We start from the raw sequence: 23,447 nt of genomic DNA on the forward strand, positions 1-23,447 counted from the left end.
GAAATACTTGATACACAAAACAAGCCCTGAGTTCCTGACCTTTTCGGCGTTGAGTTATTATGCGGAAATTAACAGACTTTCATTGCAGCAAAAGATATCGATTGAAGGACAATATCAGGCAACGTTTGGCGAAGTCAGAGCATGAAATAAGCTAAAAGATAAAAAGGTTAAAATATGCTAAGTTATTATATTATAATTAATGGAAGCTAAAAAATAACTGATATATCAGAATGCTCATGACATATCCGTAATATATTCTGATTGATATCGTCGCTCATCCCGTATCCGCAGTGCATTAAAGATTGGCTGTTTTAAGCACAATAACTTCTAATGCTGAAGGAAATCCGGAAATCCCGTACAACGTTTCGCCTTTCGCCTCCCCATGAGACCAGTCCTTGGAATCAGGTCATCCCATCCCTAATTCGGCACAGATCAGGCCGTTTCGTCCTCGGAGGTACGACGGGTATTCGCCCCCGCTCGCCCCTCCTCCTCTCCTCCTGCACCCCATGCCTTCGGAGCCAAACGACCGATTCTTCCGACTCAACAAACGAGACAAAGCAAAACAGCCATGGACTTTAGGCTCACAAAATGCACGGTTTGCTTACCCCAGGGTCACCCACAGGGAAACGGATCTGGTCAGCGAAATCCTCCCCACGGGGGGACGGCCGAACTGTCAGCGCCTTCCGCTTCCACGTGGGAGCCTCGGACTGAGCCCCGCTTGCACCGTGACCCAAAAGCTTGATGAAAAAACTCCGGCGAAAATAAACCCTCCCTCCCCCTCACCCCAAGCACGGGAACGGCCCCTTCGATCGATGCACCATGTAGATTCGGCGCCCGCGCATTTTAACAGACAAGTGGGGAGCAACGCAGCTCGAGAGACGATGACCCTGGGACACTAATTTGCAAGAGTAAGCCATTCAGCGTAAAATATACTGGTGAGGAGCATGACTTGGACAGACTTCCACGCAGCACAATTGGATACGCGGCGCCTTTTCAATGGGTTGGGTATTCAGTAGTATGACAATGCGAATCGTGCTAAATAAGCGCAATGAGGTTGACAACTCAGCGGCATTTTGTCAACCTACCGTCAAAGCGACACGAAATTAACGTTTTTCCGCATGAAATTGAAATGGAGAGTCAACGACCAGTACCCCGTCGTGGTGCGTGCCACGCGTCGACTGCATGCAAATGTTGAAGCCGCATTTGACAAAATTATACTGTGTACATGTTTTGTGAAAATTGCCATGATCCGGAGCGAATAAGCGCATGGATTTCGCATTGGTGGTACGCGAGCACGCACTGCGCCGAGTGGCTGTGACGCCGGCAGCGGCCAGCGCCGGCGGGCGCACTGACCGGTACGCTGAGCAGCCGGCGCCGCCGCCTCGGTGGGGCCGGCCGGCGCCGCTCCGGCCGCCGCCGGGGACGCCGCCGCCGGGCCCACGCTGCTCAGCTGACGGCTGATGGCGTCGCCGAACGTCATGAGCGAGCAGAGCGCCGCCTGGTGCAGCTGCACCGTCAGCTCGCTGAACGTGAGCTCCAGCAGCTGGCCGACGCCGCCGTACGCGGAGCGGAACTTGTCCCAGTCGCGGTCCACCTGGCCGGTTCGGGGCGTTCTTCACACGCGCCACCTCGGGCACAAGCCCCATGCACGCTATCCGCACAGTATGCTGCGAATGCCGCAGTTGCCCTCCTCGCTTAGTACAGGGACCTTACCGGTCGTGCTGTCACAGCATGACGTAGATTTGAACGGAGACCATAGAAGTTAAAATCGTGCTGGTTTGCGCCCACGAACGGGCCTGCGATGGTCACCGTTTTACACGCCAGTTCACCTCCCGATCCAAGACCATTATTGCACGACAAATCATCACCGGACAGCGCCATCTGCATGTCCAAACAGGGGACCCAGGGTCACACAGCGCCCTGTGCGCAGCTCAGACTCCTCTGAGTCGCAGGGCGATCTCGGCAAACCGGCCACACGGGGCGCTGGGGCGGCGGCGGCGGCCCGGCGACCGGAGGCAGCCGCGTCGGCCAGTACCTTACCTTGGTGTACGTGCAGCTGAGCAGGGGCTCCGAGCCGCCGTGAGTCATCGGCGTGCTGACCAGGAACAGCTCGCCGCCGTCCGGGTCCCGGAACTCGTGACTCTGCGAACCACACGACTCGGTCACTGCCACGGCCCAGCGCCGTCCCGGCCTCAGCGTTCGGGACTGTGAAGACCTCCCGGCTGAGTTGCGAGGTAATCATCTCACGTGCTGCCGCCGAGTGGTTGAAAAAAAAAATGGATTATCCGGCAACTGAACTAAAATCCTGTGAAAAGGCATGACAAACATTCCAATTCGTCACAACTAGCGCGGCGCTTTCCCACGGATACAAATGACGCATGGTCAAGGCGCTAGGTTTACAAGCAATGAAGCGTTTATAGCAAGTGAATTGGATAGAAACAACACCAGCACGTCTAACGGCGTAAATATCACCCATGGTTATTTTTGGGGTTACGCGTGACCAAAAAGCTCTGGAGTCCTTTCGGCTTGACACAGGACTACCCTGACAATAAGAGTTGCCTCTCCATCATCTGACAGGCACTAGCGAATATATTAACACATTTCACAACGTACAGAGAATTATGGAAGTTATCGTGAGATAGTTCAAGAATTGTGAAGTGCACTGGCCAGGAGAGAACACAGGCGCATTGTCTTATGATCCACCGTTGAGATACCAATATTCGTCAGGGTACAGCACATGGCAACATCAAACAGGTTCTGGGCCAAGTCGCTGGACGTCCCATGAGACGCCTCCATTCCAAAATGGCACTGGTTTAGATCCGGCAGCTTCACCACGCACCAAAAGACCAACATCCGTTCCGTCGACTTCTCAATCGGAGCTGTCGCCGTCGGGAGGTCACGTCTCGGTGGTGTTTACCTTGAGCGTAACACCGGCCAGCGTGCTGGTCACCTCCAGGGTGTGAGTGCGAGCGGCCACGGAGCAGCCGACACCCCCGATCACCAGCGAGATCATCTGCTCATCGGCGGCCTTGTCCGGCGCCGACTGACGCCGGTACACGTCCGTACACAGCTCTGAGGGCCAGGTGCGCGCCGATCACATCGAGAGGTTCGCGTTCACACGAGTGTCAAACGGAGAGACGTACATGTGAGACTGGTACTCAGCCGGCACATAGCTGGTCTATGACGATCAGCTCGATCGGTTTGCATCACACGAGTGCCAAACGGAGAAGCGTACATGTGACTGGTAAGCAGCCGGCCTATAGCTGAAGGTACATCTATGAAACAGGCTGGTAGTAAAAGTTATCACTGTTATGCGTCTGTACATACATAATTCAAACAGGCTGATACGCATTCGTTAATAACATTCAAATATGACGGGTCACACACGTATGAAGCTGAGCGCTGTTGGGAACGCGTCTTCACATGGCCATGAGGTTATCTGGCACATCACCTTGTGCTTGCCCGTCACTATGTCTGAAACCGGGCAATCTTGAAAAACATGGCGCAAAAGCGTGGACAAAACCGGCCAGAAAGTTTACCGTCGCAAAAATGAGCCGCTACGCTCAACAACACCGCACGAGTGCATACTCAAACAGCGGGCAAAACAGCACTGAAACAGAACAAGACACAGGGTAGCCCCGATTACGCGTCTCCACCGTGGCGGCAGCGTCCCCGCCGACCGACCTTGGATGTTGAAGGTGAGCAGCAGGTTGGTCATCTGCTCAGCCCGCGTGGCCGCGCTGGAGGACGCCTTTTTGTCCTGCAGCCGCGCCAGCCCCTGCGTCGGCCTGCCCACGTTCAGGACGTTGGCGTTGCCGTCCTGAAACGTCCAGACGAGCGTCACTGGCGGCCGGCGGTTCATTGGCATGTGAAGCAGCGGCTCGTCAAGCACCACAATGCAAGGCAGTGGCATGAAGCGTGTCATGCACAGCTACGCACAACGTCGCCCACCGCCAAACCTGTATGCAGAGATGCACTGGTGGACCCGACGCTCGGATATGACTCCCTGAAGCACAAATACATCGCTCCGCACGGCTACTCTGCGGCGCTGGCGGGCGCGGCTCGGCCGGCTCAGCCGGCGCTGCGGTGGCACCCACCAGGGCCGGCGCGGGCGTGTCGTCCTCGTCCTCGGGCGCCGCGCTTGGGATGCTGTCCGCCAGCACGGCCAGCTGGATCAGGCGGTGGTCTGCGGGACGCGGCGCGCCGGCGGTCAGCGCAGTCCGGCGGCCGGCGCAGAGCCGGCGACGCGGCCGCTTAACCGAACCCGTCAGCGCTCTTAGACCGCAGAGTCACTCGGCGCCAGCCAGACAGCGTGACCTAGCTCAACAGGTTAGGTGAATGTCCTTGTCGCACATGGATAGGCGACTGGCGGCGCAGCGGCGACTTCCTTCCAGTCTCTTTGTCACAGTAAGCGCTCGCGGTCGCTCAAAGCCGCACAAGGGCACGAAACTAACGTCGCAGGAGAATCGGGAAAGAGAGGGGGAGACAAAAAAAGACGCGATTTTGAGCTACACAAGGAGACACAGCAAACGCAGACGACTACACCATCGGGATCATGCGCACCCGATATGCCGACGCTGAGCTTGGCGATGGAAGCGTCCACCTTGACGACGGGCAGCCGGGGGTCGTCCGTGATGAGGCACTTCTTCAGGCAGATGGCAAGGCTGATGGGCCGGACCAGGTGCAGCGGCGAGCCGCTCAGCGCCAGCGCCTCGCGCCACGACTCGCCCCGCACGGCCAGCACCATCTGGCGGCGGCGGCGGCCGTCACGCGCAGTCACGGCCGCGCCGGCTCGTCAGTCATCAACAATCGCGCCAACGCGTCGGCGAGAGTGCGACCGCGCTCAATGCTAGTCATCACAACGCGTATGCCGACGACACGTGTGTCCATCAATATTGGTAACTACGGTGGGTGTTTCCCAGCACATGCCGAGGTGTGCGGGGAGGGACGGCTCCGCGCCCAGCGGCCGGTCGGCGGCGCACCTCGATATCCTGCAGCTCGATGTCGAACTGGTCGTACGCCTGGCCGGCCATCTTCTGGTAGATGTCGTCGCTGGAGGTGCCCTCGCTGGCCATCTGGCGGACGGTGGTCAGCGACGCCACCTGGCGCGGCACGGACCGGATCCGCACGCTCCCCAGGTTCAGCGCCAGCCTGCGGCCCTCCCTGTCGCCGCGCACCGTCAGCTTTAGTTGGGCGGCTGGCCGCCAGGCGGAGGGCACCAGCCCGCGGGCTGACCCATGCGGCCGGACGCACCGGGCCGACTCACAGGAGGCCGACGGCGGATGCCGTGTGCGGGCACGAGATGTCTGAGTTGCATTACCGCCAACTGCGGTCAGTTGGGCTAAATAATCAAAAATGAAGTGGTCCAGGCTTGTCAGACATTTTGCAATCTTCTAATCGCTTCTCAGGTTCATGGTTCATGGAAACAACTATGTTTTCCACATTCATGTGACTTTGATTGCAACCAGCTGTTTCTACCAGAAGTTGAAAGCCACTAACAACGATGACTGATCGAGCATTGCGATCCCATAGCTGGCAAGCCATACTGAATGCATGACTGGCACCTGTCCAACACACATCGTTCCTTATCGACATGCAACCGGCTGAAAAGAAAAGAAAGTACCACGGACGGACGCACCCGATGGCGTACTCATGGTGCGGCTGGTGGCTGCGTCAGAACACGACGACTCCCCGTAAGAACACGCCGCCGGGTCCGGTACCAGCCGAGTCGCGGCCTGGCGCTCACCTGGTGACGTCTCCGAACTCGGGCACCAGCACCCGTGAGGCCATCAGGTCGATCTCAAGATCCAGTGTGCTGTGGTTCTCGATGGCGTGCTGCATCTTCAGTGCCGACGTCTCCTTCAGCTCGTGCAGCTTGCTGATGGCGGCGGCCTGCAGTCTAAAGTGCAGCACGCACGCCGTCAGAAACCGCGTCGATCTGCGACTTCCCTCGCTGCTCTCCACGCAAGACACATGGACAGAAAAGTGCGCGAGTTTCGATCACAAAGCGTACATTTCTGGTGCGAAATCGAGCGTTTCAAAAACGGTTCAGTCACATAAGCACCGCTGAATACACATTTACGGTAGGTACTCACACGTTACTCCGGTGGCCCAAAACATCCGTAGGCTTCTCATATACTTCTGAGATGCCCGGGCCGTGACAGTTGTACGTGGACGCAAAGGAGACTCACTGAGGCAGCTGGACGTGTCCGCATAAGAGACTCATCGCGACAGCTGGACGTGGCCGCATAGGAGACTTACCCCGACAGCTGGATGTGTCCGCATAAGAGACTCACCGCGACAGCTGGACGTGTCCGCATGCAAGACTTACCGCGACAGCTGGACGTGGCCGCATAGAAGACTCATCGCGACAGCTGGGTGTGTCCGCATAAGAGACTCACCACGACAGCTCGACGTGTCCGCATAAGAGACTCACCGCGACAGCTGGACATGACCAGATAAGAGACTCCACGCGACAGCTGGACGCGTCCGCATAGTAGGCTCACCGCGACAGCTGGACGTGTCCGCATAAGAGACTCACCGCGACAGTCGGACGTGGCCGCATAGAAGACCCATCTCGACAGCTGGACGTGTTCGCGTAAGAGACTCACCGCGACAGCTGGACATGGCTAGATAGGAGACTCATCGCGACAGCTGGACGTGGCCACATAGGAGACTCACTGGGACAGCTGGATGTGGCGCGGCGGCCGGAGCACGGTGGCCAGCCGGCTGAACGTGGCCGCGTGGAAGACCATCTCGACGGGCTGGCTGCGCGCGCGCAGCCGCTGGTCACACTCGCCGTCCAGCGGGTTCGTCTCGAACATGAACGTCAGCAGCGCGCTGTCGGAGCCCTCCTGCCGGCGGTGGCGGTGGCGGCGGTCAGACCCGACCGGGCGTGGCGCACCGCTGGTGACGGGGACCGACATACAGCCGTCGCCGGAGCTCTCAGCCGCAGTGCTATCGCAAAAATGTTCGTCGGCACGGACAACAATGCCGGCAGATGAGCACAGCCACAGACATCACTTTCCGCCAGAGTGGCAGCTGTATCCCGAGCCGGATCACGTCAAAAATCCCCATAATTGTACGCACAACATCTACTGTTTGTTTGGCAAAGCTATTCGTCATACGAATTTCATCCAAGTGGATATCGAACGCCAAATTGGAGTGGATGCGGCAGCATAGCATTATTATTGTAAAACAATACCATCATTCGGACAAACATTTTTTAATCGAAATCCATGCGAAAGCCACCAGCGCTGTTTTACCACACCATAGTTGGCGAGGTGACGTGGAGACGCGGGTATCTCGCGCTGACCAACCTTGGCGATGGTGGTGGCGATGTCCGGCGCCTTCCCTTTCTCCGGGATTCCATCCATCCTTAGCTCGCTAATGCACGCCTCAACCCTGTCAGGGAAACCCCACTGGCCGTCATCACAACGCAACACGGCAGTGCGCGGCTGTTCCACGCGCGAGAACACCCAGACATCACGAAAAGCATACGCTAGCACTGGTCAGTGCGTGGAGCACTCCCTCACCCGCCCGGGAGTGTCGCCAGCCGGCACCGGCACCACTCGGCCGTCGCCGGCGAGCCACCTCACCTGACGGCGTTGGCGGCCGGCCGCTGCACCAGACTGGCGTCCACCGAGCGCAGGCTGAGCGCCAGCACGCGCTGCGGCGTCGCCTCCTCGTCTTCGACGCTCACGGCCAGCCGACCCAGCCGGAACGCCAGCTGGACAGCCTCGAACTCCGCCGGGTACACGGTCGGCGCCGCGTTCTCCTGATAGTCGATGGCCTCGTACAGCTTCTGTCGCTCTTCCGTCGTCATGGCCGCCTCCAGCTGCTTGGCTGTCGACGACGCGGATTTCAGCGGGGCGTCAGCACCGTGTCAGAACAGCAACGGGCCAACGTCAGCGCGAGGGGAGCAATAGGTGGCCGGACCGTCAGGGCGGAGAGTCGGCGGGCGGAGAGTCGGCGGGCGGAGAGTCGGCGGGGGCGGGGGCGGAGGGCGGGAGGAGTCGGCGGGCGGGCGGAGTCGGGGCGGAGAGTCGGCGGCGGAGAGTCGGCGGGTGGGGAGTCGGCTGACGGGGAGTCAGCGGGCGGGGAGTCGGCTGTGGGAGGACAGTCAGCTGTGGGGAATCGGGGGTGGGCGGACCGTCAGTGGCGTGGAGTCAGCGGACGGAGCGTACCATCGCTGACGGATGGTCATGCCCTTGTACGATGAGGCACAACAGGCGCAATCTGCCCCCCTAAATACACAGACAATGCTGTTCGGTGTTGTGTATAGGGCCACTGCAAATACATTTCCGGAGTATGCCTGATCAGTCTGCGGTAGCTGCCGTGTGGGAGCTGCCGAGTACCACGACCAGGACTCACTTATGTCCTCCTCGCTGGAGGCGGTCTCGCTGCCGCCACCCCTGCTGAACCAGCCGCCAAACCAGCCGGCTTTCTTCTGGTCCTTCTTGAGCTTCTCCGCCTGCTTGTCCACCTGGCACGGTGGACGCCCACCCGGTCAGCGCGGGTCGCGGCGCCGGCCGTGTCCGCACATACCCGGCCCCTCTGCGCACACCCGAACCCTCTGCGCACATCCGGTCCCTCTGCGCACACCCGGCCCCTCTGCGCACATCCGGCCCCTCTGCGCACATCCGGTCCCTCTGCGCACACCCGACGCCTCACAAAGAGACGGAAGATGGCGAACACTCTGTGGCCAGTGCAACAGCAAAGAAGAGGCTAAAGCCGGCGCAATCGGGATGCGGGTGCGCGCCGTGACAGTGAGCAGCGTCGGTGGTATGCCAATGAGTGTCTGCTCGACAACAGTGACCACCGCTAACAACATAACGCATTCGTAAGCTGACAGTGACAACACACCTCAGTCATCACACGTCTCACGAACCTAAATCAAGAGATATCCGATGAACCGTCAGACATTCACCACGTCCCGAGATCCGACCAAACGAGCACAGCCGGGGGTGTGGGCTGGCCCAGGTCGTGAACAGCACGGTCCCGAAGCGGACGGAGCGCGGTCCGGGCCCACCGTACCTCCATCTGCACCTGCCGTCGGATCATGATGACGTTCACGATGTCCAGCTTGTACTCGTAGTCCTCGATCCGACTCAGCACGTCCGGCGGCGGCTTCTTGGTGGTCAGCTTCGTCTTGTATGCCTGAAGGGCCGGAGCGGGACCGGCGTCAGGTACAGGCTCAGTCACAGACGGAGACGCTGTATAAATGTTGGGGTTCAGACATCGTCTCCGAAAGCACGAGCCCATTTAAAGTCCAACCACGCCACGTGCGGAATTCAGTTGCAACCGGGCCCGTTTTGCCTCATTTTCCAAGTTTGATTGCAGCTGCCAAAGGCGGTTGGTACCCTCTTCGGTAGACGAGCAGTGCTGATTAATATAATTACTTTAGCCAGGCAAGGGTGCATTGCCGTAACAACATACGTCAAACCTGGATCAGACTAGACTTAACCAGACTGACCCGATGTTCCAAAAACTCACGGAAATGATAAACCTAGACCGGTGTCCACTTGAAGTACCACTCAAATGCTCGCCAATATCCTCCATTAGGCCAGCTGTGGACGTCATTAACAGCCCGAGGCCATAGTGTATTCAACACCTCAAATGCAGTGTGATATAACACATACAATTGGGGTCGCAGGATGTACATACAACTCATTTATGGTACCAGAATTATGGCCCACCGGCCACTTCTGCACGCACATTCTGTTGGCTGCTAATCCGCCGCCTATTTGAACCCTGACCCTGGGCAAGCCCGGCCGGTTTTCATAGCCCCAGGCGCCTACAGGCTGGACTGACCGCCGCCCGGCTCGATGCCGATTGGCCGATCATGAGCACGGGGAGCAGCAACAGGTAGTGAACCCGAGCCGGGTGCGATAGTGTGAAAAAGCATTCACATCGACGTCAACCGAGCAGCCCAATATTGCCACACTTGTCTTAATGCCTTTGTCATAGGCTGCCGTTGTCATCCGTTTTGAAAGAACTCGACGGTATTTGTCACGCGTTGTGCGCACCTGCATATCCCGACAAGTCACTTCACAATTATGGCGGGCTCGGCGGTTCCCATGCCAACAAACGCACGAACTCCACACACTGCAACATGGCGACTTTTCGCGCACGCCTTCATAGAGGCGCTAATCTGCAGCAAACAGCACAGCCAGAATGACTGTGACGGTTTGGACTGCCACCAGGATAGCGTAGGGCTGTTTTATCCGATCGATATCATCTTTTACAGACCATTACCTATTAAGTAGTCCTGCGGCCAAGCTGGCTCGTGGTACTTACCTTGTGAAACGTAAGGGAAACCTATGTATACTAACCACATATTTCAAATAGTGATGAATATTCAAATCCGAAAGCATGGAAGAAGCCCTGACAGCCCCTCTTTCAAGTCACATCATTCGCATTTGTAACACGAATTCTGGAAAACAACCAGCCGGCCAGCGTCTCCGGTCGGATACGCATACGTGGAAATCTTATTTTCCTACGAATTTCACCCTCAGTCGAAAGGACTTCAGTAATAAAGGGCCCCGCGACGCCGTGCAAGTCACCTGATGGCGTAATGCCACGCAGCCAGCCGGTCGGCGATATAACGGCTGTCCAGTTAAAGCGGTGTGATTTCACACTATGCGAAATGCGGCCCAGTTACCTCCCAAAAAAAAACATTTATGTGACCTACCAATGTAATCGGCTATTTTTTACGGTTGGTGTTGTTCCGGGCTTAACTCGACGCCTACTGCTGTTCGGCACGACGTTTGCAGATCATCCGGAATTTGAAAACCACACACGGATTCCGCAAAACGGCCTTCAGCACGCCAGTGTCCGTCCTGGTCAGATCTAGCATGCCCATCAGCAGGCAAACAAACATCGGATGGAAACTTATGTGATACGGCGTGGCGGCGAGCAAATTAGGTGCGAAAACGTCAGTTACTGATGTGAACAGGAAAGGCCTTGCACACAAGGTTACAGTAAATAGCTCTGAATCAATTGCACAACGTCGCAGGACAGTCGTTGCATGTCTTGCGACGACTGACGAGTGGAAATGAATAATAAAGATAACCATGACGCAACAAACGTCGATACACCAGTCATATCGACGTCACAACGCGCAACTGATTCAGGTGGCCTTACTGTAATGGTGCGCTCCAGGCCTTTCTTGCTCACATGAACAACTGATTTGTTCGGACCTATGCCAGCTGCCCAGCCGTGTTACATAAGTTTCACCCGATCTATGCTTGCTCACTGACGGGCACAACAGACCTGAGCAGGATGGACACGGTCGTACCGGAGACCGCTTTGCGATATCCGTAGGTGGTTTTCAAACTCCTACAAATCTACGAACAACGTAGCGGGCAACAAGCCGTGGACGTCAAGTCAAGCTCAGGACAGCGCAAAACGCAACGAATCGTGCGATTCTCCCGGCAGGTACGCTGCAAGCAAGGTTCTGTACACCATACCATTCCGAGCCCCGTAACCGCTCGCTTCACCAGCCTAAAGTGCATAGGTATAGCGAACGGCTCCGCCGGTCCTCCCGCTCCGTACACCGGGGGGTCGAGCGGAGCCGCGTGGCGCGACGGTACCTTGACGTAGCGTCTGCACATGTCACGGTAGGCCTTGATGTGCACCCAGGCCCAGTTGCGGCGGCGGCGGCGCACCGTCTCGTTCAGCACGCACTTGTAGGCGAACAGCCACCTGCAAGGGCGGCAGACACGTGGTCCGTGGTGAGAGATTGCTCGTGCCGAAGATACGTAGTCTGTGGCGGGAGACTCCACACGGCGATGGGAGATACTGGATGATGAAGTCCCCAACAAAAAAAAAACAGACCTGCTCGAGTGCAATAGACTACGACCAGAGTTGCCCCTGGGCCAGCTTTCGTCCGACCCCCCTACCTTCTGAACCCAGGATTTGAACCAGACCCTTCCATGAGCCACTCCAGTCCAGTCAACACACAGATAGGACGGCACTGTCGGGCAGTCTTCACAGACGCCCCTGGTGGTCCAATATCGGTCGGAAGTCGGGCAATAACGAGCTGCTGGCGCCAAAATGTCCTATCAACCGCCAATGTCATGCAAGGGGAGGTATGAATGAAAACAGTTCGCCGGAGATCATAGGGAAAAGTAATACGAATACACTCGATAACACATAACCATATGACCGGCGCGGCTAACAGGCCACCCGCGCAGAATACCTACCACTCCCTGGCGTGGCCCTTGTACTCGCGAAGCTGCGGCCGGTACTTTCTGTAGGGCTGGGCCAGTGTCATGCGCTCCATACTCTGCAGCAGCTCCATCAGGTCGCGGTACTGGTACTTGGTCAGACCTGTGGACGGCACCGACACATGCGTCAAGGTCTGTGTGTAGTGCAGCATTAGTGTGCAGACTCACGCGTCGTGAGATTAATGCCACTCTGCATCAACAGCCTATTGCGATCGACTGATGCCGCGATCGGTGAAAATGCCACGACAAGCACTGCGTAGGACCACAAATCCTAATCACAACACACATACAAAAGCGAGCAGTTTTAGTTTAAACGTGGCTTTAGGCGCGTTTGGCACATCTCGGAACAAATTGAGCGCTCCCGCGCCAAAAGCTGCCGCGCGTATGCGGATCACTCAAATGGGTCACCGGCGCCGACATGAAAACAAACCGACGAAATCGCCGCCATACGCAAACAAACAAAAATAAACCGGGAGTCGGGCTCCACACGCCCGCGAGGACACGCACACTGCGGCGGGCCACTCGCCAATCCGGGCCTGTATCCGGGAGAGCGGGGCGACACCGCCCCAGAGACTCACCAACCGACAGCTCCTCCAGCACCAGGCTCAGCCACACCTTGGGGATCTGGTAGCCGCTGCCGTCAAACTCTGGCTCCGGGTTCAGCTTCAGCTGGGCCTTGGCGTGGATGGGGCCCACGACTGCGGACGAAGACGCGTGACAGGCGACTTGGCACCCATGTCTCTGTCGGACGACTGACGCTTCGCCACGGCAATACTATAAAGGCACTTGATATCATATGGGACGTCGAGGTGCATAAAACATTAGCGCGACATCCAATGCGAATCACAGGATAAGTTTTTCATTCGCATGTGGACATCGATGACCTGTAATCCATTCCAGGGAGCAGGGCTAACTCCTGCGTTTTCGACAAAACGGCTGACATGAAAAACTTCCGGGCACCAGGTGAAGCCACCTTCCACCTTGGCATGCGACGTCAGATATAGCTCAGCGTCAATAGAGGCCTCGCAAGTTTGTCTGAGCTGATATCGCCGCGCGGCCCCCTGCGGACGACCAGAGTACGTGGCGGGGTGTTGGGGGCGACGTACGGTACTTGGTGCCGGCCGGGGTGGAGGTGGAAGTGGCCACATCACTCATGAAGCGCTCCTCCCGCTCAGCTTTGCTGAGCTGGCTATACAGCTGGGTCCTGCTGTTCCAGTACACGCTCAGACTGTCGAGGCTCACCAGCTGTGGAGCAGCGGCAGAGGCGTCAGCGATGACGTCATCGGTCAGCGAGGACACGGCATCGAACTGACGTCCCGCATCAGACATCGCACGGCTGACACCACCGGCCTATCAACGTCGTCGACCACAGAATAGCCGAGCACATTCATAACTACGCAGAAAACCATCCATGTCAATCTTCACAAAGACAGTCAACGCGCACAAAGGTCTGAAAGACGATGCGACGCAGGAAGGCCGGGATAAATGCTCCAAATCATTGCCAAATTTATCCGACGAAGAGCACAGATGCCTACGTTATTAATGTACTTTATGGTCGCACCACTCGTGTGGATTTCAAAGCTTAATGTGGGCAGAACTGTCCCAGATATACGACGGTAGCCGCAACAAGCATCGCTGATAATGTGTGCAGACGGCCGCATAGATGGTAGACAAGCTACATGGTGATAAAACTAGATGATGGACAAAGCTCGTTCGTTGGTTCGTGCGAGCGTGGGTCCGTGTGTTCGTGCGTGCGTGCGTGCGGGCGTGCGTGCGGGCGGGCGTGCGTGCGTGCGTGCGTGCGTGTGTGCGTGCGTGCGTTCGTTCGTTCGTTCGTTCGTTCGTTCGTTCGTTCGTTCGTTCGTTCGTTCGTTCGTTCGTTCGTTCGTTCGTTCGTTCGTTTGTTTGTTTGTTTGTTTGATTGATTGATTGATTGATTGATTGATTGATTGATTGATTGTTTGTTTGTTTGTTTGTTCAATTCCGCACGTACCAAGAGCCGACAGGCACCAAACGCATGGCTTCGACTGCGACAGTGACTAAAGGCGGTGGATTTCAATGCAAGAATTCCCATGAAAAAGGCTTGCGTACCTCCGCTGTTTTCGGATTTCCTGTGTTCCACATTGCGCTCCCCTTAATTGTTCCCGACTAAAAGCTCTCGTTTCGCTCGCTCGTAACTTCTACACCCGTAAACCTCTGGCACCATTACCGCCGTGTATTGGACGCCGAGCGTTTGCGGCTAAGACCCCATTAATCCCCGACACGTGACACCATCGTAACAGCAGGGCCTCGGCGACCGCAGTGGAGCCCAGCGACGGCAGGGCAGCCGCTCCGCTCCGCTGCGTCGCCCCAGTGGCGAGCCCACGCGACAAGTCCGACCGGTGGGCTGTGGCTCCATGGCCTGGGCGTGACCCTGCCCAGACCGGGGACCTCCATCGGCCACGGCCGCCGGGAAGAGGCGACCTCAGCCCGACAGTGACCTGACCGGGGACTCCCATCGGTCGGGAGACGGCGGGTCGGCTCACCTTGTAGATCTGTTTGACGGCGTCGGTGACGATGGCCGGCTTCCAGTGGTTGTCGGTGCTCTCCAGACATAGTGTGTGCAGCGTCACACCGAGCGCGAACGGCGTCTTCGGCGCGGTGACCTGGCGACACGGCAGCACACAGACCGTACAGATCAGCCGACACGGCAGCACACAGACCGTACAGATCAGCCGACACGGCAGCACATACAGATAAGTCAGCACGGCAGCACACAGCCCGTACAAACCAGCCGGCACGGCAGCATACAGACCGTACAGATCAGCCGGTGCCAGCTAAAAGTATCCACAGGTTATCTCTTATCATGAGCGCGGTAGATATTCTTTCGGAAAAGATGAGTCCATGGAATTTTGGTTTGTTCTATGAATGTCTCGCACGCAACTTATTTATATTTCACCTGTCGTCGGTTAGCGGCGGTTTGTCGATCGCTGTTTTCTCACATGTCTGCATATTTAGGAAGATTCAAGCGGACTTTTGCACTTCAACCATGAAGTACCACTGCCATTGCTATGAACACGTCATCTTGGATCCCAGTTGGAGCACCAATGGGTATGTATTTCACGTCACACTTCTCAATCCCTTGACATCTGTTTTTTTTTCATCCGTTTTTGCGCGCGTCATAAGTGCGTAAAAACGCGTAAGTAAACAGCCCACTAGCATGACTTAACAGGGACTAAGCAATTGAAGAAAAGACAACATCGACATCGAGTTCGCCAAGGTTGACATCACAAAACTGCAGAAGTGTTCATAAAGCACTTACTATTTCGTTCAGGCTTAGCTTGAACCTTCAAAGATGACCAGCACCTATGCTGCTCTACGCAATCTTCCCCTTATCCACATTTTGTTCACCTGACGTTTAAAACAGCATTTGGTCCGCATATTTTGATAAGACGAATTTCCGGGATCACAGTGCACACCAAGCAGTGCTTACTGCGTGAACCATGACCACGCCACCCGATCGTGAAATTCAAGTTCAACGGCGCAATTCTGTGGCGAAACGTATACTCGGCACGGTCCACCCGGCCCTCTGACCTCATCTAACTTTCAGCGGCCGCTAGTCACCAGCCGCAGGCCATCACAGTCAGGGGGCAAATAGGGAGCGCCGAAACGACTCGAGCTCACCCACCCCGCCACGGGTAGGACCAACTTCCGAGGCAGGCGTTCTCCCCGACTGAACCACGGGCGGACTTGTATGGGTGTTTGATATCTATGGTGCCTTAATATTTGCGTTCTGACTCAGTTACGTAAAATTGGGTGCAGATGCAACAGTCATATAATCCAAACAAACAATCAAAAAAGCACATACAAAAATCAAATCTCGACGACTTCATGGCACCTGATGGTTGCCTCGCGGGGTTAGTTTCAGAAGCCAACACGTCTAAAATTAACTTTTATTCTACCATCGAGCATCTTCGTTATGCAGCATCGATTTTTGAAACCCTGTTACCAGCGCAATCCATATAAAATCTCTTGGACCTGACATATCGAACAATGTGGACTGCCGGACGGCATCAGCTGTCGCTCCTCATGCTTGGCGTGGCCTGGCATCTGCCCCCCCCCCCCCCCCCCAAAGGATATAAAATGCATGCGTGGTTCGATGATTCGATGGTTCGTGGTAAGTGACCAGCGACTTATCAGAAACAGCAGGACGACCGCAAATACTGGACTTTAAGGCCAATGATGTCAGTACTAGGGCTACGTGAGCGTTGCAATAACTGTGCGTGGTCGGAAAAGGCGCGTGCGCGTTGCTCTCTTCATACTCGCAATGTGATTCCACGACGGCGATGGCGGTCTCGAATCAGCACAAGCGAAGTGGATTCGGCTCCAAACGTGGCGCAAGGTCAGACCACGCATGCCCCTCCCCTTCACCACCGTCGTAACAATGGAAAACTACGTAGGACAGCGTACCAGCCATGCAATGTTGTTCAACAGCAAACAGCCCGCTCCTATCTTGCGCCGGAAAACCAAACCCGGCGTGGAGCGCGATAGCCATGTGGTGAAGCACCGTCTTGTCGAGAATCAACTCTACTGGGCCTGTCACTGCATGTCCTCAGTTCACGGCACAGCCGGACCAGCACTTGCATGGGATCGGCCCTCGCATATGATCGACACTTGCATGCAGAGGCCATGTTGTACGTCGCTGGCCGGTGGACTGGAGTGGCCAGACCACGAGCGCATCACCGCCGCGGCCGTCCGCCGCACGCCGATCTGTCTCCGCTCCCCTCCTCCCCCCCCCCCCCCCCCCTCCGACCAGCTACGGCCACGGCCGGAGCCTACGCCGGCCGGCCGGACGCCGACCGGTGTCCGCTCCCCCTCCCCCCCCCCCCCTCCGACCAGCTACGGCCACGGTCGGAGTGTAGGCCGGCCGGCCGGACGCCGACCGGTGTCCGCTCTCCCTCCGGCCAGCTCCGGCCACAGCCGGGGCGTCGGGCGTCGGCCGGCCGGCTAGCGCGGCGGCGCCGCTGTTGCTGTCCGCCGCCACAGCTGGCCGAGCCAGACGGCGTGGAAGCACAGCTGACCGTCTGGCCGGCGGCCGCTCGGCGCGCCCGCCGCCCACGACACCGGCCGCTCGGGGGCCGCCGCCGCAGCGGAGGGTGACCGGCCATGACGAGCGCCGCCGGCTCGCTCCAGCGCGCTCCGCGGCCGCCCCGAACCGGAAAATACCGGCGCCCACCGAGCCGCACCGAGAGCCCACACGTGCCCTCCGGCGATCGATCAGCACTGCACGAGGAGCGGCCGCCACAGACGGTTGAAAAGAAACCTGATCATTGATGGTAGACCGATACCAATATCTGTGCAAAAATTACCAAGCGTAAATATTAATCTTGAATGTTCACATGCTTATCTGCCGTGGGTTACCAGAGCATTTCAAATGTGAGGTAAAAACGAGGACGAGCCGGTTACTAAACAAAGTGCTCCACTGGCGATTCGTTTTCAACCAGCCGTCCGAATTCGCGAGGGTTGCGGTTAAGATGTTGATTCATCGCATTATTCCTAGCTGGCCGACAAATTAGTGGTCCACGCGGGCACGAGCAGACAGACTGCACGACCCACCTGATCCTCGTATCGGATGTGGATGTCCTTGACGGTCACCTGCACATTCTTGATAATCTGAGTGAACAGCTTCTCGACAAACGTGTCATCCTTCTGCTTGAGAGCGTCCGAGGCTGAAACAGACCCCGGCCCGTCAACAGGCTGCAACAGACCCGGCACGTCAACGGGCTAAAGCAGACCTCAGCCCGTCAACAGGCTTCAACAGACCCCGGCCCGTCAACAGGCTGAAACGGACCCCAGCCCGTCAACAGGCTGAAAGGGACCCCCGGCCCATCAACAGGCTCCAACAGACCATGGCCCCTCAACAGGCTGCGTGCAGACAAGGCACAGAACACAGGACAGTCGCCACGGGACACAGAACGCCGGACAGTCGCTACAGAACACAGGATACCGGACAGTTGCCACCAGAAACAGGACGGAGAACAGTCGCCTCCAGACACGGGACGGTCGCCACAGGGTACACGGGACGCAACCTCCACGCTGCGCACATGTGGCTACCGCACGGCCTTTGTGACCAGGGCCGGACGTGAGAAATTCGGGGTTCGGAGTTCGGAAGTCGGGGTTCAGGGTTGGGGGTTCGGGGTTCGGGGTTCGGGGTTCAGGGTTCGGGGTTCGGGGTTCAGAGTTTGGGGTTTGGGGTTTGAGGTTGGAAGGTCCGGGTTCAGGGTTCTGGGTTCAGGGTTCAGGGTTCAGGGTTCAGGGTTCAGGGTTCAGGGTTTGCGGTTCGGGGTTGATGGTCTTTGGTTTAGGCGTTCTGAGTTCGGGTTTCGTTGTTCTGTATCGCTCTCGGGCGATTCAGCGCCGGCCGGCAGCTGAGGGATAAGCGAACCATCACCGGCGTCACGCACCTCCTCAGCGGCGTACGACTGACGCCATTTGGTTCCCGTCCAACACGGGATAGGCCGAGTCTCTGACGTCACTCCCATGTTCTCCCAACAGCAAAGCGTTTGTGACTTCGCGGCCATCAATCGGTTATCGGTCGAGGCCGGGTGCACCGCGTCGGCTGGCCTCGGCAAGGCCGACGCATGCCAAGCAACAGCGGCGCCGGCGGCTGGCATTTGAGACGGCCTGCTCCGGGCATACCGGGCGGTGAGTCAGCGCCGCAGCAGGGCCGGAGCGGTTCGGCTCGGGCGCCGACTGATGATCGGCCAACCGACCGGCGCCTGTGCTGATTTGTGTACGGGAACGGCACCAGGCCCGTCTGTCACCGGTGGCGGCCGCGATCGGCAGAAGCCGACCAACATCCGCCAGTGCGTACTCGCGGCCACTACCGCTCCTTGATCGGTCTCGCCTCGCCTCGCCTCGCCTCGCCTCGCCTCGCCTCGCCACGCCACGCCACGCCACGCCCCCTTGTCCAGCCCCTACCACGCCCAGCCCTTCCCGGCACCTCCCGGCCGCTCCCGGCCCCCTTTCGGTCCCTTCCCGGCCCCTTCCCGACCCCGTCCGGCCCCTTCCGGTCCCTCCTGGCCCCTCCCGATCCCTCCCGATCCCCCCCCCCCCTCCCGGCCCCGCCCGGCCGCCGAGAGCAGATGGAAAATCGCGGCATTGTTGTGCCGGTCCTGCCGGTCCAATCGGCCCGGCGCACAGGTGCGCAACTCTGGACACGGCGCGCCGGACGCGTTCAGACGACGTTCAACGCAGAGGACCACGACGGCTAGTTGCCAGACCGTTTAGAGTCTGTGGAGTGTTGCCAAACCAGTCTGCCTTGTGAGGAATAACACAAACTGTGGCGGGCAAAAAAGCCGGCCAAAACCGGCCGCCGCGTGATGAACCACCGGGCGCAGCTGAGTCCGAAACACACGGCACAGATGGCCACACAGCCGTACACCGCGTCATAACCAGGTGCTGGGTAGGAAACCATACTGCGCTTGTTGACAATGCGATGGTGTCAGGTGTCTGTTGTAAGTTGACATCAAAACAGTCATCAGCCACGATAGCCCAACGGCTGCCCTGTGCTTTAACGCGCGCTCGGGTGGGGGAGGGGTCAGTTGGATTGAAGCCCGCGAAGGCTTTACCAGAATAAATTCCGAACCCGGCGTAGTTGCGCCGTGCCTTATATAGCTGTACGTAACTGAATAGCGCATCTCAATAGCGCATACAACATTAGACGCACCCTGTAAGATTGCTGACCTATGGCAGGTCAAAGCAAAGACCCTAGCTGTCAGCGAACGCAATTTCTAGGAAATAGTTTATCTTGATGCGACAAGGGAGTGTTCGAGGAAGCCAGTCATCTCTGAAACAATGTCTTAGACATTTAGACGATTCAATTTAGGGTAACAGCGAATGCCATAGACCTTGGATCAGATAATGTCAGACCGGCGACAAAACTAACATGCTTTTCTACCGGAGAATTGACCCCACCCCCATCTGGGCGCGTGGTATCCAACCGGCCACCCGGGCGTGGATTAATCCACTTAGACAACGGGGGAGACTGATCTGTAACGATAAGAGGCAGTGGGTAAAGGAAGGCAAGGAGGGGAAATATGAGAGAGCAGGAGCACTACAGCGCACATTTGCAGGTTCGGCGCACAGCAGTGGAGTCGCCCAGCTCGCACCAGCCAACCCCCAGACGGGTACGCTGCGCAAGATGGGGGCGCGCCATCGCCGGACACCCGCGAGCCCAGGCCCGCCTTCGGGCAGCCACACGGCTGCCCAAGGCGGTCCGGCGGTCCGGCGGCGGCGGCGGCGGCGGCGGCGGCGGACACTCACTGCTGGCCAGCTGATGGACCTGCTCGTAGCGGCTGATATGCTGGCGCTTGATGTCGCGTGCGATGGCGTCCTCGCGCTCACGGCTGTACGCCACGCCCTGGCTGGGCACGGCCAGCAGGTGGAGCCGCTCCACCAGCACCACCACCGGCGCCGTGTACAGGTTCTTCCATGGGATCTTCAGCACCAGTTTGCCTGTGGACGGATTACGCAGCGGCTCAGCGGCCGGAGCGGAGGGCAGCAGAGATTCGGCACAGCTGAACTAAAAAATATCCCACATCATGAACATGGTTGGGGCTGTTTGGCAGATCAGTGTTCAACATTTCTAGCGTGAGACATCAGGCTTAAACCTCATGCCAGCTAGCAGGATTTCAAGATACTATGCCAGGAGTACCAAAGCATGGCAAGTAAACTGCTACAAACACTGGGAAAGGAGTATAGTATCTCATGATGGGACTCAAAAACACCATCCATCCTCCTGCTCTTTCTACCTTACCTTTATTACATAAACACCTATTTGTTTCACAACACTTCAAGTACATAATATGCACTTGATGGACCTACCAAGGTAGCCTGATAATGTCTTGATTGGTAAATCCAGGTCCTGTAGAGCACTGTCCTTCAGCCTGAGATCCTTGAGGACAACATCACCTGCAGATGTAAATATGGGTGAGAAAAAAAACACTGAGTTTTGGGGTTTTGTCATAGACAACAACCTATCCAAGACAAGTGAAAGTTGAAAAGTTCTAGTGACATCGTGTTTTCATGACTGGATTATTTCTGGAATGTAACTGGGAGAATTTGAGCATTGCATTCGTGCTCATAGCCATGCTTGAGTGTGTCATGTTTGTGCTCATGTTTATTTCTGGAACTAGCAAACATCAAACAGAACTCAATCTCACATTCACTTACCTCCCCATATTCCTAGTTTCAACTGAGAGCCATCCAAATTTTCCACATAGTCTCCCAGGAAGCGGTTCAGCACATCAGCAACTACAGACTCAAACACCATAGCTGCTGATCTGTGTTGACGGTCTGCTCAACCACCTCTGCCTCTTCTTTACATCATTATATCCTGTAAAATAAAACAATCTAAGCTTAACTCTTGACACATACCACTGCCCACCTTGATAGTGATGCTGAAACTTTGTAACAACCAGAGACAGTAAAAATGCTTGTGGTGGGATTCATGCCCAGACTAACCTGGGTCTGGGTTTGATGGACTTTTGGTTGGCCACTTCAGGCATATCTGAACATTAGGTGGGTCATACAAACACAGCATACAACACTGACCAGGCAGCCTGCTGGTCGAGTGCAGACACTGGATGAGGATACCCACCATATTTCACACTGGTATGTTTGGTAAAACATCAATATCAGTGTAGTGATAATCAGACCATCTGTGCTGGTGAGCACATTTTTTTTGTAATTCCCATGTTAATCTGAAAAGTTACACTTTCAGAGGCTCAGAGCATTTGCTAGGTGTTGGCAGTTGTTGATTATCCAGACAGTGAGGAAAATGTGATACATTATGTCCAATATGGTGAGAAAATACCTGGAGATATGTCAGCCAGCAGCCAGCCCACTGAGGTAGATAAAATGGTGACTGTTTAATGCATGGTTTGATTTGGCACAGCAGGAGAAAATTAATAACTAATTGTAAAAGCAAGATCACAATGGTGCATGGAATGGAAATGGAAACAACAGGTCTTTGGTTTGCTTTGAGCAGCATTTGAATATGGGTGGTACTTGAGCTTAAATTTAGTGAATTGCCTGCACCCTAATTTGACCAGTATGTTTTTTTTTAACTTATCTATAAATGAACAGTAATTGGCATACACACATTTAAAAATGAACTAGGCAGCAATCTAGTTATGCCAAGTCATCTGGTCTCAGGCACAATATAATTTGAACCAGACATGGTCGGGCTAACCACATCTGTTATATAAAATGAAATGCTTTAAATTGTTCACATGGGTGTCTTTGTGGTTCAGAGAGCCTGCTAAGCAAAGCCTGCAATGTTTGACCCTAACACACCATCCAAGATAGATCTGTTGTGCTTCTAGGAAATTTCACCTCCAGCTTTTGCAATGAAAGAACTGTGGAGAGTTGTTCAGCTGTTCAGTATTAATGTGTTGCTCCAGTCAGGCCCAGGTTCACTCTCTTTGACCAGCTACCAGCTGACCTTTCCAAGCCTAGCCAAAACAAACAATGTTACTGAGGCTCATAACCAACACCCACCTACTGATGCATTGTCCATCCAAAAGATTTTCCCTTGACTGCTGAGCCAACAGCTTAGAATCAAATGGATTTCATCCATCTGGCTGTGTCAGATCCTCACTGATTGCCTTACTGATTACAGGTCACCCTGCTGTTTGGTAAAGGATATTCTCCATTGGCATGGGTGTGGGGCTAAATACCTAAGCAAGTGGCAACCTATCAAAATATATAGGAACCAGGGATGTCACCAGGATCTGATGCTGATCCAACAATATCAGGTCAAACAATAAAAGGGGTGGGGGGAAATAGGTGTATTGGTCAACTGCAGGGGTTAAGCTGGTGAGGGCAAACCAACAGCATAATGAATAGGCCTGCCTATGTGTGTGGTTGGATACCACGTGAGGCCTAAGTCTTCTGAGGATGGCTGTGGTTTGTAAGAACAGAAGAATAAAGCCAGATGGCAAGAAAAGCATGCATCGGCGCTGCAATAGCGCCTGCGCTCCTTGTAAATTTGGTTGATGCGAGGGGAAACAGCAGCGCCTTATTACAACATGAATGGATCATTGCTGCACCACACAGTCAAATTTCCACATTGCACTCACTTCCTTTGCTGGCAATGCGACGAAACGACAGCAGAACCAAGCACATCCACCAAACGCGTCACCGCCCCCTGCACGTGAACCAACAGCCGGTAAT

General features: G+C 56.1%; 1 protein-coding gene across 1 annotated transcript in view; it reads right to left on the reverse strand.

Moving 5' to 3' along the window:
- Nucleotides 1-23,447, reverse strand: part of LOC119100418 (vacuolar protein sorting-associated protein 13) — a 29,398-nt gene extending 5,951 nt beyond the window's left edge. The window contains exons 1-23 of the mRNA XM_037223516.1: nt 23,354-23,447; nt 21,444-21,606; nt 21,096-21,182; nt 20,535-20,726; nt 17,826-17,938; nt 14,756-14,875; nt 13,337-13,475; nt 12,809-12,928; nt 12,207-12,333; nt 11,595-11,706; nt 9,037-9,159; nt 8,374-8,485; nt 7,599-7,845; nt 7,320-7,404; nt 6,682-6,854; nt 5,747-5,899; nt 4,983-5,163; nt 4,564-4,747; nt 4,098-4,186; nt 3,685-3,820; nt 2,918-3,072; nt 2,041-2,142; nt 1,442-1,594 (exon numbers count right to left, since the gene is read on the reverse strand). Coding sequence (XP_037079411.1) covers nt 1,442-1,594; nt 2,041-2,142; nt 2,918-3,072; nt 3,685-3,820; nt 4,098-4,186; nt 4,564-4,747; nt 4,983-5,163; nt 5,747-5,899; nt 6,682-6,854; nt 7,320-7,404; nt 7,599-7,845; nt 8,374-8,485; nt 9,037-9,159; nt 11,595-11,706; nt 12,207-12,333; nt 12,809-12,928; nt 13,337-13,475; nt 14,756-14,875; nt 17,826-17,938; nt 20,535-20,726; nt 21,096-21,182; nt 21,444-21,543 — 3,003 coding nt within the window. The 5' untranslated portion in view covers nt 21,544-21,606; nt 23,354-23,447. The remainder of the gene's footprint in view (nt 1-1,441; nt 1,595-2,040; nt 2,143-2,917; nt 3,073-3,684; nt 3,821-4,097; nt 4,187-4,563; nt 4,748-4,982; nt 5,164-5,746; nt 5,900-6,681; nt 6,855-7,319; nt 7,405-7,598; nt 7,846-8,373; nt 8,486-9,036; nt 9,160-11,594; nt 11,707-12,206; nt 12,334-12,808; nt 12,929-13,336; nt 13,476-14,755; nt 14,876-17,825; nt 17,939-20,534; nt 20,727-21,095; nt 21,183-21,443; nt 21,607-23,353) is intronic.

The sequence above is a fragment of the Pollicipes pollicipes genome, unplaced genomic scaffold (genome assembly GCF_011947565.3).
Source record: "Pollicipes pollicipes isolate AB1234 unplaced genomic scaffold, Ppol_2.1 Scaffold_4881;HRSCAF=5763_pilon_pilon_pilon, whole genome shotgun sequence".
NCBI lineage: Eukaryota > Metazoa > Arthropoda > Thecostraca > Pollicipedomorpha > Pollicipedidae > Pollicipes > Pollicipes pollicipes.